We start from the raw sequence: 16,817 nt of genomic DNA on the forward strand, positions 1-16,817 counted from the left end.
CCAGTACTATATAAGTGCAGGCACCCACCGTGTACTGTCCACAAACCATCGAGCTAGCGAATCAGCCGACCACATACGAAGCTCCATCGCAGAACCAAAATACTGAGCCAGCCAACGACGCGAACTTGATCGATCGAAGAAGCAACAAGCAAGTATGGGTTGCGGGATGAGCCGCCTTGCCAAGGCTACGATCGCCCTGGTGATCCTGGTCATGCTTTTCCTGCCCGCCGCTATGGCGGCCGCCAGCTTCGACGCCACCCGGAGCCAGCACCTGCCGCTGCCGCGCGGGACCGTCCGCGGGCCGGAGAGCGTCGCCTTCGACGGCCAGGGCCAGGGCCCCTACAGCGGCGTCTCCGACGGCCGCGTCCTCAAGTGGAATGGCGACAAGCTCGGCTGGACCACCTACACGCACGGCCCCGGCTACGACAGCAAGATGTGCACGGCCACCAAGTTCCGCCCGGAGACCGCGACGGAGAGCCAATGCGGCCGCCCGCTCGGCCTTCGGTTCGACCAGAAGACGGGAGACCTATACATCGCTGACGCGTACAAGGGCCTCATGAGGGTTGGCCCGGGCGGCGGGGAGGCAACGGTGCTGGTCAATAGCGTTGATGGCATACCTCTAAGTTTCACCAACGGAGTTGACGTCGACCAAACTACCGGCCAGGTCTACTTCACGGACAGCTCTATGAACTACAACAGGGCGCAGCACGAGATGGTGACGAGAACGGGGGACTCGACGGGCCGCCTCATGAGGTACGATCCGCGGACTTCAGATGTTACGGTGCTCCAATCAGACATGACCTACCCTAATGGCGTCGCCGTCAGCACCGACCGTACTCACCTTGTGGTTGCGTCAACCGGTCCTTGCAAACTACTAAGGCACTGGATCAAAGGCCCCAACACCGGACGATCCGAGCCTTTTGCCGACCTCCCGGGTTACCCTGATAATGTGAGACCTAGCAACAAGGGAGGTTATTGGGTGGCTTTACACCGTGAGAAAAACGAGCTTCCTTTTGGCCGGGATAGCCATCTGCTTGCTGTGAGGGTCGGCTCCAACGGGAAGATACTAGAAGAGATGAGAGGTCCCAAGAGTGTGAGACCGACGGAGATAATGGAGAGGAACAATGGCAAAATCTACATGGGTTCCGTGGAGCTACCTTATGTCAGTGTAGTTAAACGCAAATAGAGATAGTTTGATTGAACATAGATTTTTGTTACTTATATTTTATCCCTCCGTGTAATTTTCCAGTTTATTTTCTGCCAGAATACCCAATGTAATCGACACATATTATCAGCAAATTATTATATGTTATTTCTTTCATTTTCATGTCAAGAAAGACTAATTTCTGTCAAGCTCCTACCCTCCTACTGAATCTTTCAAAAGCAAAGCAAGAAATTACTCTCTATTGTGGGTTCTCTAACTGTACGAGCAAATTCAGTGTTGCAGTGTTAGTTTTCAACTAATATAACATACACTGACAATTTATTCATACTCAAGTTTTCAGGCTCTGAAGTACACATTGTTTTCTCTTCCAGCATATTGATGCATGAGACTATAGTTTGAGAGATTCAAGGATGCTGAATAAGTGACTGGATAATTTATCGCTCGTGCGGCAATATATATAGAGATCTTTCTTGTGACAATATAACGCTAGGTGTCTGATTTGTATTTTCTTTGTACAATCAGTTCTAGCAAAGTCCAAACTGATTTAGCTCCATAGTACATCTGGACCGAGACTTGAAATGCCAGGTTAACTTAACTGAAGTGGGACAGACATCATCCGGTGCAGCTAGGAGCGCAAAATATATGAAGAAACCAGGCACAACCACAACACCTACCAGCAGGCGACATGGTTCATCGCAAGACTCAACATACCCAACCACCATATTTTGTTTGTTTGTTTGAGAGTAGCTTATCACGTTTACCGTGCGATACCCTACCACCATATATAACAAGCGATTTTTCTAGCTAATTATTCCCAAAATATATGAAGAAATAAATTATCCACATCAAGAACTCCCACATATGAAGAAAATATGTAAAACAGATGGGTAGGCCATGTAAACGTATACATAATCAGCCAACTCAGAATTACAGGTTTTTCCCACCGCTTGTAACTTGGGGAAGCAGATCAGCTATAAACTGAACCTTTTCCTGGCCACTGAAGCCATTCAAATGTATGGAATATGCAAATCTGAACCCTAACGATAGAATTTTTCAGTGTAGAGCCAGACTCCGCGATGCAAAAGGTGATGTGATCTGTCCGGTTTCCGATACAAAAACATTTTTCTTCATGTACCTGCTTTGCAACTTGGAATGACTTGCCAAAGCATGACAGAGTGAATTAGTGATGAAAGATTTAGTACCCCGTTAACTGAAGCTGTGAAGAAGGGATGCACTCATATTAACAATTACCAGACTCTTCAAGGTATTACCATGATAAAACAACAAACTGGAATCAATAGCAGAATTAGAAAAAAAAAATTGAACACATAAGAACCTAATCTACTCCATCACTTACCACTGTATTTTCTTCGCCTCTTTCTTCATAACATAATCCGGATAACAGGGAAAGGTAAATATAAGCATAAACCTTCAAAACCTACATGGGTTCCGTAGAGCTGCCTTACGTCAGTGTAGTTAAACGCAAATAGAGATAGGTTGATTCAACATAGCTTTTTTGTTTCTTATATTTTATCCTTTCGTGTAATTTTCCAGTTCATTTTCTCCTGGTGTAAATGTGTAATCGACACATATTATGAACAAATTATTATATATTATTTTCTTTCATTTTCATGTCCAAAAAAGCTAATTTCCGTCAAGCTCCTTTTATTGTGGGATGAACCTTTCAGAAGAAAAGCAAGAAAATACTCGCTATATATTGTGGGTTTTCTAGCTGTACAAGCAAAAATACACTGTTCCACTGTTAGTTAGTGAACTAATATAACATACACTGGCAACTTTTGCTCTGAAAAGATATTTTTAAAGTAATATATGTATATAACACACACTAGCGATTTATTTCTCTAATAATAAAAAGCTTTTTTGAATTTCATAGAAAATGTTCAAACAAGGTGTCTTCATTACTCGACCGGCAATTACAACAAATAAATCCTACAGTAATAATACGAGACAGAACATGCCGGGACAAGTCCCTTCAGCCTTACCATTGTCTTGGATAAAAAATTGCACTCATTGCATTCATGTGTGTTTATATATTTCTCCCAGGTATTCACATGGAGATCATCCTAACATTCTCCCCCTTGATCTCAACTTTTCTTTTAACTTTATACTTTTATTTTATTCGTTTCATTTTGGATCAGTACATAAGGCATGTTTCATCGTCACAGCTCTATTGCCGATAGAATCAGACAGCCACAATACACTTCTCTGTTTTGAAACAAATTCTTTTACTTTTTGGGCCTCTTATGATCCAGGATAGGTAAGATTTTCCCTTAAACCCATGCCGGCTACGTGCTCCTTGAACACGCTGGATGGTAATCCTTTCGTTAGCGGATCCGCAAGCATATTTTTTGTCCTTATATGCTCGAGACTTATTGTTTGATCCTGGACCTTGTGTTTCACAACATAATACTTAACCTCAATTGGTTTCGTAGCTGTACTCAATTTGTTGTTGTGAGCATAAAATATTACGGGCTCATTGTCGCAGTACATCTTTAGTGGTTTGTCAATACAATCTACCACTTTCAAGTCGGGTTTGAATTTCTTTAACCATAATGCCTACCCCGTGGCTTCATAACATGCTATAAATTCTGCATATATCGTGGATGATGCAAGTATCGTCTGTTTGGAGCTTCTTCACGAAATAGCTCCCCCTGCGAGCGTGAATACATATCCAGATGTGGATTTTCTATCATCTTTATTCCCCGTAAAATCTGCATCTGAATACCCTCTTATTTCTAGGGAATTAGATCTTCTGTATGTTAGCATGTAATTTTTTGTGCCTTTCACATAACGCAATGCCTTCTTTACCATTTTTCAGTGTTCAAAACCTGGATTTTCTTGATATCTACCGAGTACTCCGGTGATAAATTCTAAGTCAGGGCGAGTGCACACTTGTGCATACCGTAGGCTTCCAATAGCCGAAGCATATGGAACCGCTTTCATTTGATCGAGCTCGTATTGATTTTGGGGACTTTGATGTTTCCCAAAACTGTCGGCCCTTGACTATAGGGGCAGGTGTGGCATCTGCACTTATGCATATTATACTTACTTAGAATCTTTTCTAAATAAGACTTTTGCGATAGTCCTAATACTCCATTGTTTCTATCTCGGTGAATTTCTATGCCCAAAACATATGGCGCTTCACCAAGATCTTTCATATCAAAATTTGAGGACAAGAACTTCTTTGTCTCTTGCAGTAGACTAACATATCACTGCTGGCAAGCTGAATATCATCCACATACAAGATTAGGAAAATATATTTCCCACTTTTAAACTTTGCATAAACGCAATTGTCCTCAATATTTTAAATCCAAATATCTTAATTGTCTCATTAAACTTTAGATACCACTGTCTGGAGGCTTGCTTTAATCCATAAATGGATTTCTTTAGGCGGCATCCCATTTCTTCCTTGCCCTCCATGATAAAACCCTTGGGTTGTTTCATGTAGACATTTTCTTCTAAATCCCCGTTTAGAAATGCCGTCTTTACATCCATTTGATGCAACTCTAAATCAAAATGTGCAACTAGTGCCATGATGATTCTGAAGGAATACTTACATGAGACCGGAGAAAATGTCTCATTGTAATCTATCCCTTCTCTTTGGGTAAATCCTTTTGCCACAAGTCGTGCTTTATACTTTTCGATGTTCCCATTGGTGTCATATTTTATTTTGTAGACCCATTTGCAGCCCACTATTTTGGCTCCTTTAGGAATATTCTCTAACTCCCAAACATTGTTGGTACTCATCGATCTCATTTCGTCTTCCATGGCCTCCACCCACTTTGATGAATCTGGGCTCCTCATGGCTTCTTCATATGAAGTGGGATCACCTTCCATATGAACCGTTTCTGTGTTGTAAACTTTGTAATCATTCAAAATTGCTGATTTTCTAGCCCTTGTAGACCTTCTAGGGGCCTCAATCTCTGGAGCATTCTGTTCCTCAACTTGTGGCTAAGCTTCTGGAGGTGGCTGTTGTTGCTCCCTTTCATGCTCAACAAATGGTTCATTCGGCTCCTGACAGTCAGGTTCCAAATTTTCACTCATCGTTGTCATGGGTGGAGTCACAACAGGAGCTTGCACCACAATCGCAGGGATCGTCGGTACAGGTGCACATGGTAGCACAAAAAATGGCTCCTGAGTCATCGGATTAGGTGCATGCACCCTCTTCTCCTCAAGATCAATTTTCCGAGCTACCATGCTCCCCCTCATCATTTCGTCTTCTAAGAAGACAACATGTCTCGTTTCCACAAACTTTGTGTATTTCTGCTGGAGCAGTAGAAACGATAACCTTTTGACTTTTCGGGATAGCCAATAAAATGGCAGCTTACTGTTTTGGTATCTAACTTTGCGATATTTGGATTGAATACTTTGGCCTCAGCAGGGCTCCCCCACACTTTCAGGTGGTTTACAGAAGGCACTCTCCCTGTCCATAGCTCATACGGTGTTTTGGGCACCAATTTGCTTGGTACTCTGTTTAGAATGTGAATAGCGGTTTTAACGCCTCAATTCACAATCCCAATGGTAGGGTGGAATAGCTCATCATACTGTGCACCATATCCATAAGGGTACGGTTGCGCCTTTCAGCTACCCCATTCTGCTGAGGTTCGCCCGGCATCGAGTACTGGGCGACTATTCCAGTCTCCTGTAGGAACCTTGCAAAAGGTCCAGGGACTTGGTCATATGGAGTATGTCGACCGTAGTACTCCCCTCCACGATCAGACGTGACTATCTTTATTCTATTATCATGCTGATTTTCAACTTCAGCTTTGAATATTTTAAATTTATCCAACGCTTCTGTTCTTTCTTTTATTGGATAAATATAACCATATCGGGAGTAATCATCCGTGAATGTTATGAACGAATCATAGCCATCCACGCTTTTCACAGGAAATGGTCCACATATATCGGTGTGAATTATTTCTACTGTTGCTGTGCTTCGATTTGCACCCTTTTTAATTTGCTTTACAAATTTTCCTTTAATGCAATCGATGCACTGTTCTATGTCTAAGAATTCTAATGGAGAAAGAATATCATTTTTAACGAGTCTTTCTATTCTCCCCCTCGAAATATGGCCTAAGCGATAGTGCCATAACTTCGATGATTCATCAGTTCTTTTTCTTTTCTTTTGATCTTTTTCCGACGCGGATATTTGCTCATTCACTTTACACACAGACAATACTTTTTCACGCAAGGACAATAAATAAAGCTCATTGATGACCCACAAGTATAGGGGATCGCAACATTCTTCGCGGGAAGTAAAACCCAATTTATTGATTCGACAGAAGGGGAGACAAAGAATACTTGTAAGCCTTAACAGCGGAGTTGTCAATTCAGTCGCACTCGGAAACGAACTTGCTTGCAAGAGTTTATCAGTAGTAACAGTTTTATAGCAGTAGCAGTAGTGAAATAATAGCAGCAGTGTAACAAAGAAAGCAGTAGTGATTATAGTAAACAACAGGATTAAAATACTGTAGGCACAGGGATGGATGAACGGGCGTTGCATGGATGAGAGAAACTCATGTAACAATCAAGGCAGGGCATTTGCAGATAATAATAAACGGTATCCAAGTACTAATCAATCAATAGGCATGTGTTCAATATTTAGTCGTACGTGCTCGCAATGAGAAACTTGCACAACATCTTTTGTCCTACCAGCCGGTGGCAGCCGGGCCTCTAGGGAATCTATCGGAAATTAAGGTACTCCTTTTAATAGAGCACCGGAGCAAAGCATTAACACTCCGTGAACACATGTGATCCTCATATCACCGCCTTCCCCTCCGGTTGTCCCAATTTCTGTCACTTTGGGGCCTCGGGTTCCGGACAGCGATACGTGTATACAACTTGCAGGTAAGATCATAAAGCAATGAATATCATCATGAATTGATAACCTGTTCAGATCTGAGATCATGGCACTCGGGCCCTAGTGACAAGCATTAAGCATAACAAGTTGCAACAATATCATAAAAGTACCAATTACGGACACTAGGCACTATGCCCTAACAATCTTATGCTATTACATGACCAATCTCATCCAATCCCTACCATCCCCTTCAGCCTACAGCGGGGGAATTACTCACACATGGATGGGGGAAACATGGCTGGTCGATGGAGAGGCGTCGGTGGTGATGATGGCGATGATCTCCTCCAATTCCCCGTCCCGGCGGAGTGCCAGAACGGAGTTTCTGGTCCCGAGACGGAGTTTCGTGATGGTGGCGGCGTACTGGATGTCTTCTGGTGATTTCGTCTCACCCCCGTGCGTTTTTAGGTCGAAGGCGTTATGTAGTCCAGAGGAGGGCGTCGGAGGCCAGCCGAGGGGGCCACACGCTAGGGCGGCGCCCCCCCCCCTCAAGGCCGCGCCGCCCTAGTGTGTGGGGGCCCTGGGCCTCCCCCGGGCCTGCCCTTCTGGCTCCGTGAATCTTCTGGAAAAATAAGCCCTTTGGCATAAATTCCGAGGATTTTCCTGAAAGTTGGATTTCTGCACAAAAATGAGACACCAGAGCAATTCTGCTGAAAACTGCGTTAGTCCGTGTTAGTTGTATCCAAAATACACAAATTAGAGGCAAAACAATAGCAAAAGTGTTCGGGAAAGTAGATACGTTTTGGACGTATCAACTCCCCCCAAGCTTAGCTTATTGCTTGTCCTCAAGCAATTCGGTTAACAACCGAGTGCGATAAAAGAACTTTCACGAACACATTTGTTCATATGATGTAAATATTCTCATGATATGGCAAGTACTTAAGCAATTCATAATAAGGTACATGCAAATAAAATCATCTAATAGCTATGTCAATCATGGAAAAGGTACCAACAAATTAATAATGAGCATCATGAATCATGTCTATCAGCAGGATTGCAATGTTCATAGAAGGATATGATAAAGTGGTATCTCGCTTGCCCGTATTTGTACAACAAAACATAAATGCTTGGGCACCTTTGAAGTTTATGGGAAGACTGGAAGTAGAGATTATCAAAGATAAAAGCATCAAAGTTATACTACAATTAATCACATTTTGGGACAAGCATATTACACTAAGAATGACAGTTGTGCTCTCAAGAAAGTGCTCAAAGAAAGGATGGTGACTCAATGTAAAAGTAAAAGATTGACCCTTCGCAGAGGGAAGCAAGGATTAACATGTGCTAGAGCTTTTCATTTGTAAAACGAGGAGTAAAATTATTTTGAGAGGTGTTTGTTGTTGTCAACGAATGATAGTGGGTACTCTAACTACCTCGTCAACCAGACTTTCAAGAGCGGCTCCCATGAAGGACGTTATCTCTACCAGCAGGGTAAATCATCCCTCTTCTCTTTTGTTTACGCACGTACTTTAGTTTTATTATGGATGACACTCCCCTCAACCTTTGCTTACACAAGCCATGGCTAACCGAATACTCGGGTGCCTTCCATCAATCACATACCATGGAGGAGTGTCTATTTGCAATTTAAGTTGCTTACTGATAAATCAGGGCAAAACATGTGAAGAGAATTGTTAATGAAAGTTGATTAATTGGGGCTGGGAACCCCGTTGCCGACTCTTTTTGCAAAATTATTGGATAAGCGGATGTGCCACTAGTCCATTATGAAAGTCTGTCAGGAGTAAATGACAAGATTGAAAGATAAACATCACATATTTCCTCATGAGCTATAAAATATTGACACAAATTAAGAAGCATTTTGAAGGTTTAAAGGTAGCACATGAGAATTTACTTGGAATGGTTTTAAATGCCATGCATAGGTATTTATGGTGGACACTTTGGAATAACTTGGTTTTCAGGGGTTTGGAAGCACGAGCAGCGTTCCCGCTCAGTAAAAGTGAAGGCTAGCAATAGACTGGGAAGCGACAATCAAGAGAGCAAGTAACCGTCATAATCATGCTTGCGACAAAATAAATTAACGGAGGCATAAAAGTGATACAAGAACTCTGAGGTAAAGTAAATCATCGAGGCTTAATTGACTTTTTGTTCAGTCATATGCATGCGTGAGCATGTGCCAAGTTGATTCAAGTGAATTATTCAGAGGAGGATACCACAATGTCATACCTATCTATGAATAAAACAATGCAAGCAAATATTTATGACATGCTACTCATATTAATAAATTGGAGCTAATCATGAGAGATCATGAACTACTAGACTTTCTTAAATGACATATACCTCACATGAACCAACTAAGCATGCTCACATGGATGAGTATATGTACAAAAATGAAAACAAATAGAGTTCAGACCAGCCTCTCACCACAGTCGGATTGTCGTAGATCGTCATTATTGCCTTTTCACTTGTGTAGCTTGAATAATATGAAATGAAAACCACGCTCCAGCCATCGAAGAACACTGAACTCCATAACGAACTTTACAAAACCAAAGAAGAACATCAAATATTTTTGGTGTTTTCGAATTGGAAACAAGAACAAAAGGAAACAAGCAAACAAAGCAAAATCTTTTTGGGTTTTCTTATAGCAAACCAACGATAGCAAATAAAGCAAAATAAAAGCAAGAAGCCAAAATAAACAAATGGTAAAGAGAAACAACAGAAATATTTTTGGTCTTTTTGTGTTTTAGGAAAGAAACAAAGCAAAAACAAGAAAATGAAAACTAAAAGAGTCGCATAAACACAAAGGAAATTCGTCAAACTTGACAGCAGTACAGTAATCGATTTTTAAGAAATTCTTCCGCTGCTCAGCTCGAAAAGTGTTCAACTAATGAAAGTTAGATAACAACCTGGGGAACATGCACAAAAATTGGCTTCGCAAAATAACGTTACGGCTGTTTTTGAGAATTTTTTGGTGTCGATCCAGAATCTGTTTTCAATCAGCACTTCCCCAAATATCATCTCCCTCTTATTAGAAAACCACTTTAAGAAGCTAAACAAGTATGTACAAATATCCAGCAACTATAATATGCAAAGAATGAGTGATGCCGGTATACCTCCCCCCAAGCTTAGGCTTTTGGCCTAAGTGGAGATCAATCTAAAGCATCTTGCAAAACAAGTAGTGCTACAGTAAGTAAAGCAAGTGGAGGAAGAAAAAAATGTTGTTTAGTTCCTCTATGCATATAAAATGAATTTATTAACAAGGTTGATCAAGTCTTGCCACCAAATAAATTTTACATAGCATAAGAAGAATTAAACCTCAAATCAATCATGTTACCTTGTATTGTATTGATATGGATCCAATCACAAGAGTTTGATATTCTTCTTTAGGCTCATATATAGGACAATCAATAGTTCCCACTTTGATAGTTCTCACATTAGAAATTGTATTAACTCCACATACTTTGTAAATTCTCTTGGGAAAATAAACGGTATGCTCCTTGTCATCGACATTGAAAGTAACTTTTCCTTTATTGCAATCAATAACAGCCCCTGCGGTGTTAAGAAAAGGTCTCCCAAGAATAATAGACATATTATCATCTTCGGGCATTTCCAACAAAACAAAATCAGTTAATATTAAGCAATTATTAGTAACTTGAACAGGAACATCCTCACATATACCAACAGGAATAGCGAGTAGATTTATCAGCCATTTGCAAAGATATATCAGTTGGTATCAACTTATCTAAATAAAGTCTCTTATAAAGAGAAAAAGGCATAACACTAACACCTGCTCCCAAATCACATAGAGCAGTTCTAACATAATTATTCTTGATTGAACAAGGAATAGTCGGTATACCTGGGTCGCCAAGCTTCTTTGGAACCTTACCATTGAAAGAGTAATTAGCAAGCATAGTGGAAATCTCCTCATTAGGAATTTTCTATTTGTTAGTGACAATATCTTTCATATACTTTGAATAAGGAGGCAGTTTAATAGCATCAGTCAAAGGGATTTGCAGGAATAAAGGTTTCATCCAATCACAAAATTTGTTATAGTGTTCTTCTTCCTTTGATTTTAGTTTCTTAGCAGGAAAAGGCATTTGCTTTTGAACCCAAGGTTCTCTTTCATTACCATGTTTCTTAGCAATAAAATCTTCTTTAGTATACTTTTTATTTTTAGCATGCTTTTCTGGTTCTTCTTCAACTTCTTCTTTATCGAAGCATCATTCTTATCATTATCTTTATCATGTTCATTACCACTTTCGGTTTCAGACATCGGAAATAGAAATACTATTAGGATCATCAACATGCTCGAGAGGATTCTACAACAGTTTTATGTTTCTTTTTCTTTTCTTTTTCTTAGATGGAGCACTAGTTTCGGTTCGTTGAGAATCTTGTTCAACTCTTTTGGGATGCCCTTCAGGATATAGAGGATCCTGGGTGGAAACACCGCCTCTAGTTGTTACTTCATAAGCATGTTTTTCTTTAGAATTATTTTTTAACAAATCATTTTGCACTTTAGTGAGTTGATCAATCTGAGTTTGAACCATATGAAAGTGTTTAACAAGCATCTTAACATCATTGGAGGTTGTCTCCACAATACCATGCAATTCACTAATAGCTCGAGAATTTTCTATTAAATGATTCTCTACTCTCGTATTGAAATTACTTTGCTTAACAATATAATTATCAAACTCATCTAAGCATTGAGCAGGAGGTTTTGAATACGGAATATCTTCCCTAGTAAAGCGTTCAAGAGAGTGTACCTCAATCATGGATGAAGGGGGAGTTATCTTGCATAAATCTTCTATGGGAGGTAAATTTTTCACATCTTCGGATTTAATACCCTTCTCTTTAAGAGATTTCTTGGCTTCCCTCATATCTTCATCATTTAATTTAATCATCCCCTCTTCTTCAATATTGGTGTCGGGGTTGGTTCAGGTGTAGACCAATCATCATGATTCCTGCCTATTCTCGCCAATAATTCTTCAGCGTCGTCTGGAGTTCTTTTCCTGAAAACACAACCAGCACAACTATCCAGGTATGCCCTAGACTCAATGGTTAGTCCACTATAAAATATATCAAGTAAATCATGTTTTTCCAGGTCATGTCCAGGCCTAGCTCTAATAAGAGAGCAAAATCTCGCCCAAGCCTCAGGCAATTTCTCCATCTTCCTGGTCAAAATTATAAATTCTCTGCAAAGCAATATGTTGAGCACTAGCAGGAAAGTATTTCCGAAAGAAAACATCAAGCATATCTTTTGTACTATCAATGGAATTAGGTGGCAAACTATTGTACCAAGTTTTAGCATCATCCTTTAATGAGAAAGGAAATTTTTTAGCAACGAAATAAGTACGCTTCTTAACATCATCAGAAAACAAGTTACTTAGAGTAGACAGCTCAATCATGTGTTCTACATCACTTTCTTTTTCAGTACCACAAAAAGGTGTTTTCTCAACAATAGATATATGAGATAAATCAAGAGAAAAATCATAATCCTTATCCTTAATGTTTATAGGAGATGTGGCAAATTTAGGATCGGGAGACAGGTTTATATCTAACGACGACGTTGTGCAAGAAGCTTTTTAATATTACTTGCATCAGTAGTAGCATTGCATTATCAATGAAATCATCATCAAGTTCTACATAATCTTCATCAAGATCATCACTAGAGTATTCAACAGACTCAGCTGAATTAACAGGTGTAGCAGCATTTTCATTAGGAGTTTCAGTATTTTCAATTTGTCTAGACCTAGCAATTGTAGCATCTAGAAAAGATCCTAACGAACCATCATTATCAAGCACGGCGAAGCATCATCAAAATTATAAGAGGAATTTTCAGATTCTGCAGAAGTACCAGACATTTGAAGCTTGTGGTGGTGAAACAAGTTTACTTATCACGGATGGTGAATCAAGAGCAGCGAGAGGTACTCGAGTTGTACCTTTTCTTGTAGTGGATGGTAATATGACGACTTTAGTATCGCGAGGTTTACCCATGATGGAGAATTTGCAGCGAACAATATCAATCCAAGTGAACTTGCAAATAAAGCTATGCTCCCCGGCAACAGCGCCAGAAAATAGTCTTGATGACCCACAAGTATAGGGGATCGCAACAGTCTTTGCGGGAAGTAAAACCCAATTTATTGATTCGACACAAGGGGAGACAAAGAATACTTGTAAGCCTTAACAGCGGAGTTGTCAATTCAGCTGCACCTGGAAACAGACTTGCTCGCAAGAGTTTATCGATAGTAACGCTTTATAGCGATAGCGATAGTGAAATAACGACGACGGTGTAACAAAGACAGCAGTAGTGATTATAGTAAACAAGCAGGATTAAAATATCGTAGGCACAAGGATGGATGAACGGGCGTTGCATGGATGAGAGAAACTCATGTAACAATCAAGGCGGGGCATTTGCGGATAATAATAAAACGGTATCCAAGTACTAATCAATCAATAAGCATGTGTTCCATATTTAGTCGTACGTGCTCGCAATGAGAAACTTGCACAACATCTTTTGTCCTACCAGGCCGGTGGCAGCCGGGCCTCTAGGGAATCTCTCGGAAATTAAGGTACTCCTTTTAATAGAGCACCGAAGCAAAGCATTAACACTCCGTGAACACATGTGATCCTCATATCACCGCCTTCCCCTCCGGTTGTCCCAATTTACATCACTTTGGGGCCTCGGGTTCCGGACAGCGATACGTGTATACAACTTGCAGGTAAGATCATAAAGCAATGAATATCATCATGAATTGATAACATGTTCAGATCTGAGATCATGGCACTCGGGCCCTAGTGACAAGCATTAAGCATAACAAGTTGCAACAATATCATAAAAGTACCAATTACGGACACTAGGCACTATGCCCTAACAATCTTATGCTATTACATGACCAATCTCATCCAATCCCTACCATCCCCTTCAGCCTACAGCGGGGGAATTACTCACACATGGATGGGGGAAACATGGCTGGTCGATGGAGAGGCGTCGGTGGTGATGATGGCGATGATCTCCTCCAATTCCCCGTCCCGACGGAGTGCCAGAACGGAGTTTCTGGTCCCGAGACGGAGTTTCGCGATGGTGGCGGCGTACTGGATGTCTTCTGGTGATTTCGTCTCACCCCCGTGCGTTTTTAGGTCGAAGGCGTTAAGTAGTCCAGAGGAGGGCGTAGGAGGCCAGCTGAGGGGGCCACACGCTAGGGCGGCGCGCCCCCCCTCTAGGCCGCGCCGGCCTAGTGTGTGGGGGCCCTGGGCCTCCCCCAGGCCTGCCCTTCTGGCTCCGTGAATCTTCTGGAAAAATAAGCCCTTTGGCATAAATTCCGAGGATTTTCCTGAAAGTTGGATTTCTGCACAAAAACGAGACACCAGAGCAATTCTGCTGAAAACAGCGTTAGTCTGTGTTAGTTGTATCCAAAATACACAAATTAGAGGTAAAACAATAGCAAAAGTGTTCGGGAAAGTAGATACGTTTTGGACGTATCACTCATCATGGAGTAAAGCAACCCCACATAAGCATTATTACACCATATGGCACACTTGCCATGTCCTTCATGTCCATGTGTACTTTTCTGTCACCAGTTTCTTCAGCAGCTGGGTCGCACATATCTTTGAAGAACCAGTGAACTGGCTCTTTATTCTTTGAAGATACTCCCTTACGGAAGCACACTCTGCAATTGAGCCCACAATAGCGTTCTCAATTGTATTCTTTATAAATGGCACTTAGCCACTTTTTATTCTGCCATGCAATATCATCATCCTTGACATTTCTGACTGGATCTTTTGGTCTGACCGGCTGTGGGAACCCAGTCCACCTCAGCACAATCGACCTTCTTTCTCCATTCAGTGTAGTTGTCACCTATGAGGGTTGGAACATCCTTGATGCAGCTCATCAAGTAGTACCCTCCTTTAAACCACAATGAAATGAGATCATAATAACAATTGCATGCAATAATCCAACGTTGGTCGAAATTAGAACATAAAACTATTTGTGCAATTAAATCTATATCACCGTTGGGTAGAAAATAGAGATAAATGCACACCTTATTGCAACAAATCATGATCATGTCATTAATAACGTTGGTTAAAAAATAACAGAACCATAATTGTCACAATAATCACTTTGATCATCTCCTTCAAAATTTAATTGTCAGTTTTGCACATGTTATTACAACAAAACATGATCATGCCATCAATTACGTTGGTTATAAAATGACAGGATCATAATTGTTTCAACAATCAGTTTTAAGCAACTTTTTAAATTTTAATCATCATTTTTGCATTTTTCATATTTAAAATGCATCTTTAACTATTTGCAGCGGAAACTTTGAATTCAAACTTTAAATTTTAAAATTTTCAGAGGCATAAACTTTCACCTTTTAATTTCTGAACAAATATCACGTTGGTTCTATTTATTCAGAAAAAACTTGGACAAAATTAGGCCTAAAACCAGCCAAAAATTGACTAAAAAGCCTCTGTAAATTAATAAAACAGAAAAAACTGTGAAACTGTCGCTCATTCGGTCCGCAGCCCACGCGGCCCGCCATGCACTGCGCGACGCGCAGCTTACGCTGCCAGCCAAAATGCGGCCCGAATGCCGCCCGGTCCCGCATCGCCCACGAGGCGAGGCAGACGCTGCCCGCACGCTGTGCGGCCTGCTAACGCAGCCTGGCCCGCGGCCCAGCCACGGTGTCGACACGGCCCGCACACGGCGCCGGCCACGCTGCCCACGCGACAGCCTTTTCTGGCCGTTGGATTCAGTCCGACGGTCGTCCTTCCGTTTCGGCCGGTATAAAAACGTGGCCAACTGCTCAAACCCTAACCCTAGGGCCATTTTCCCCCGTAGCCTCTCTCTGTCCACTCTCTGGCGGCGCAGAGGGTGCTCCTCCCGCCCGCGCTCGTGGTCCGGCGGCTCGCCGGTGGCGACGTGTCCGCCCTTTCTTTCTATTTGGCGGCTCGGAGGCGGCCGCTCGCGCGCGCAGCAGGTGGCCGGAGACGCCCCCCTCCCATTGCCCTTTCTTTCCCCTTCACCTGTTCCTCTCCACCAACAAAAGCTTCAACGTTGGTTCTACGGTGAAGGAGAGGAAGGAGCGGCGCCCCCCTTGGCCCTCTTGCCGGCGCGTGCGTCCACCCGAGGGTGGGCGCACCGCCGGCAAGCGCCTCATGTGGCGGCGCCCTTTGCTGGCAGCAGCAGCCGGCCGCGGTGGCGGCGCGGTGCCCTCTACGCCAGCAGCACCAGCCCGAAGCCCTGGCCGGCAAGATCTTTCTTTTCCCGTTTCGATGTAGGATTTCTGTTTGGAATTGGGTAGGGCTTCTGTCGGGATCTCGGGTTAGGGTTGTTGTTCATGTCTGTACCCGAAAACACAAGATCTACCACCTAGAATAGGCTCTGATACCAATGTTCACATTGGTAGATCGACTAGGTGTAGATCTTAGCCGGGTACTCACTATCTCTGTAAAGAACGTGTCCATGTGTGATGCGTGAGAGAGAGATCGAGAGGGAAAGACGACGTACCTTCTCCCTGTGAGGAGGAACCGGAAGCAGTGGCCATGGTGGCGACGGCGGCGCGTAGGTGAGGGAGTGGTGGCGGCGATAGAGCTTCCCGTCGGCTCTGTGCTGACCTAGATCGGTAGGTGTCTTGGTGGGGCGAGTGGCACTCCGGTCAACCTCGTGATCCGTGCCACCGTCCCCACCACTGTATATATAGCACAGGCGACAGGGGCCCACCAACCAGATACGGTTGGGCGCCCCCGATCAGGGCGCGGACGAGGTCAAGGGTCCGAGTTCGGGCCGTTGGGCTCGGACGCGAGGAGATCATCCTAACA

At 42.4% G+C, this 16,817-nt stretch overlaps 1 protein-coding gene across 1 annotated transcript; it reads left to right on the forward strand.

Annotated features, from left to right (window-relative positions):
* Positions 1–154: 154 nt before the first annotated feature.
* On the forward strand, positions 155–1,186 carry LOC124660383 (protein STRICTOSIDINE SYNTHASE-LIKE 10-like). Its single transcript, XM_047198188.1, has one exon. The coding sequence runs from the start codon at positions 155–157 to the stop codon at positions 1,184–1,186; it is 1,032 nt and encodes a 343-aa protein (XP_047054144.1).
* The last annotated feature ends 15,631 nt before the right edge of the window (positions 1,187–16,817 follow it).

This window comes from Lolium rigidum, chromosome 6 (genome assembly GCF_022539505.1).
Source record: "Lolium rigidum isolate FL_2022 chromosome 6, APGP_CSIRO_Lrig_0.1, whole genome shotgun sequence".
In the NCBI taxonomy this organism is placed as follows: domain Eukaryota; kingdom Viridiplantae; phylum Streptophyta; class Magnoliopsida; order Poales; family Poaceae; genus Lolium; species Lolium rigidum.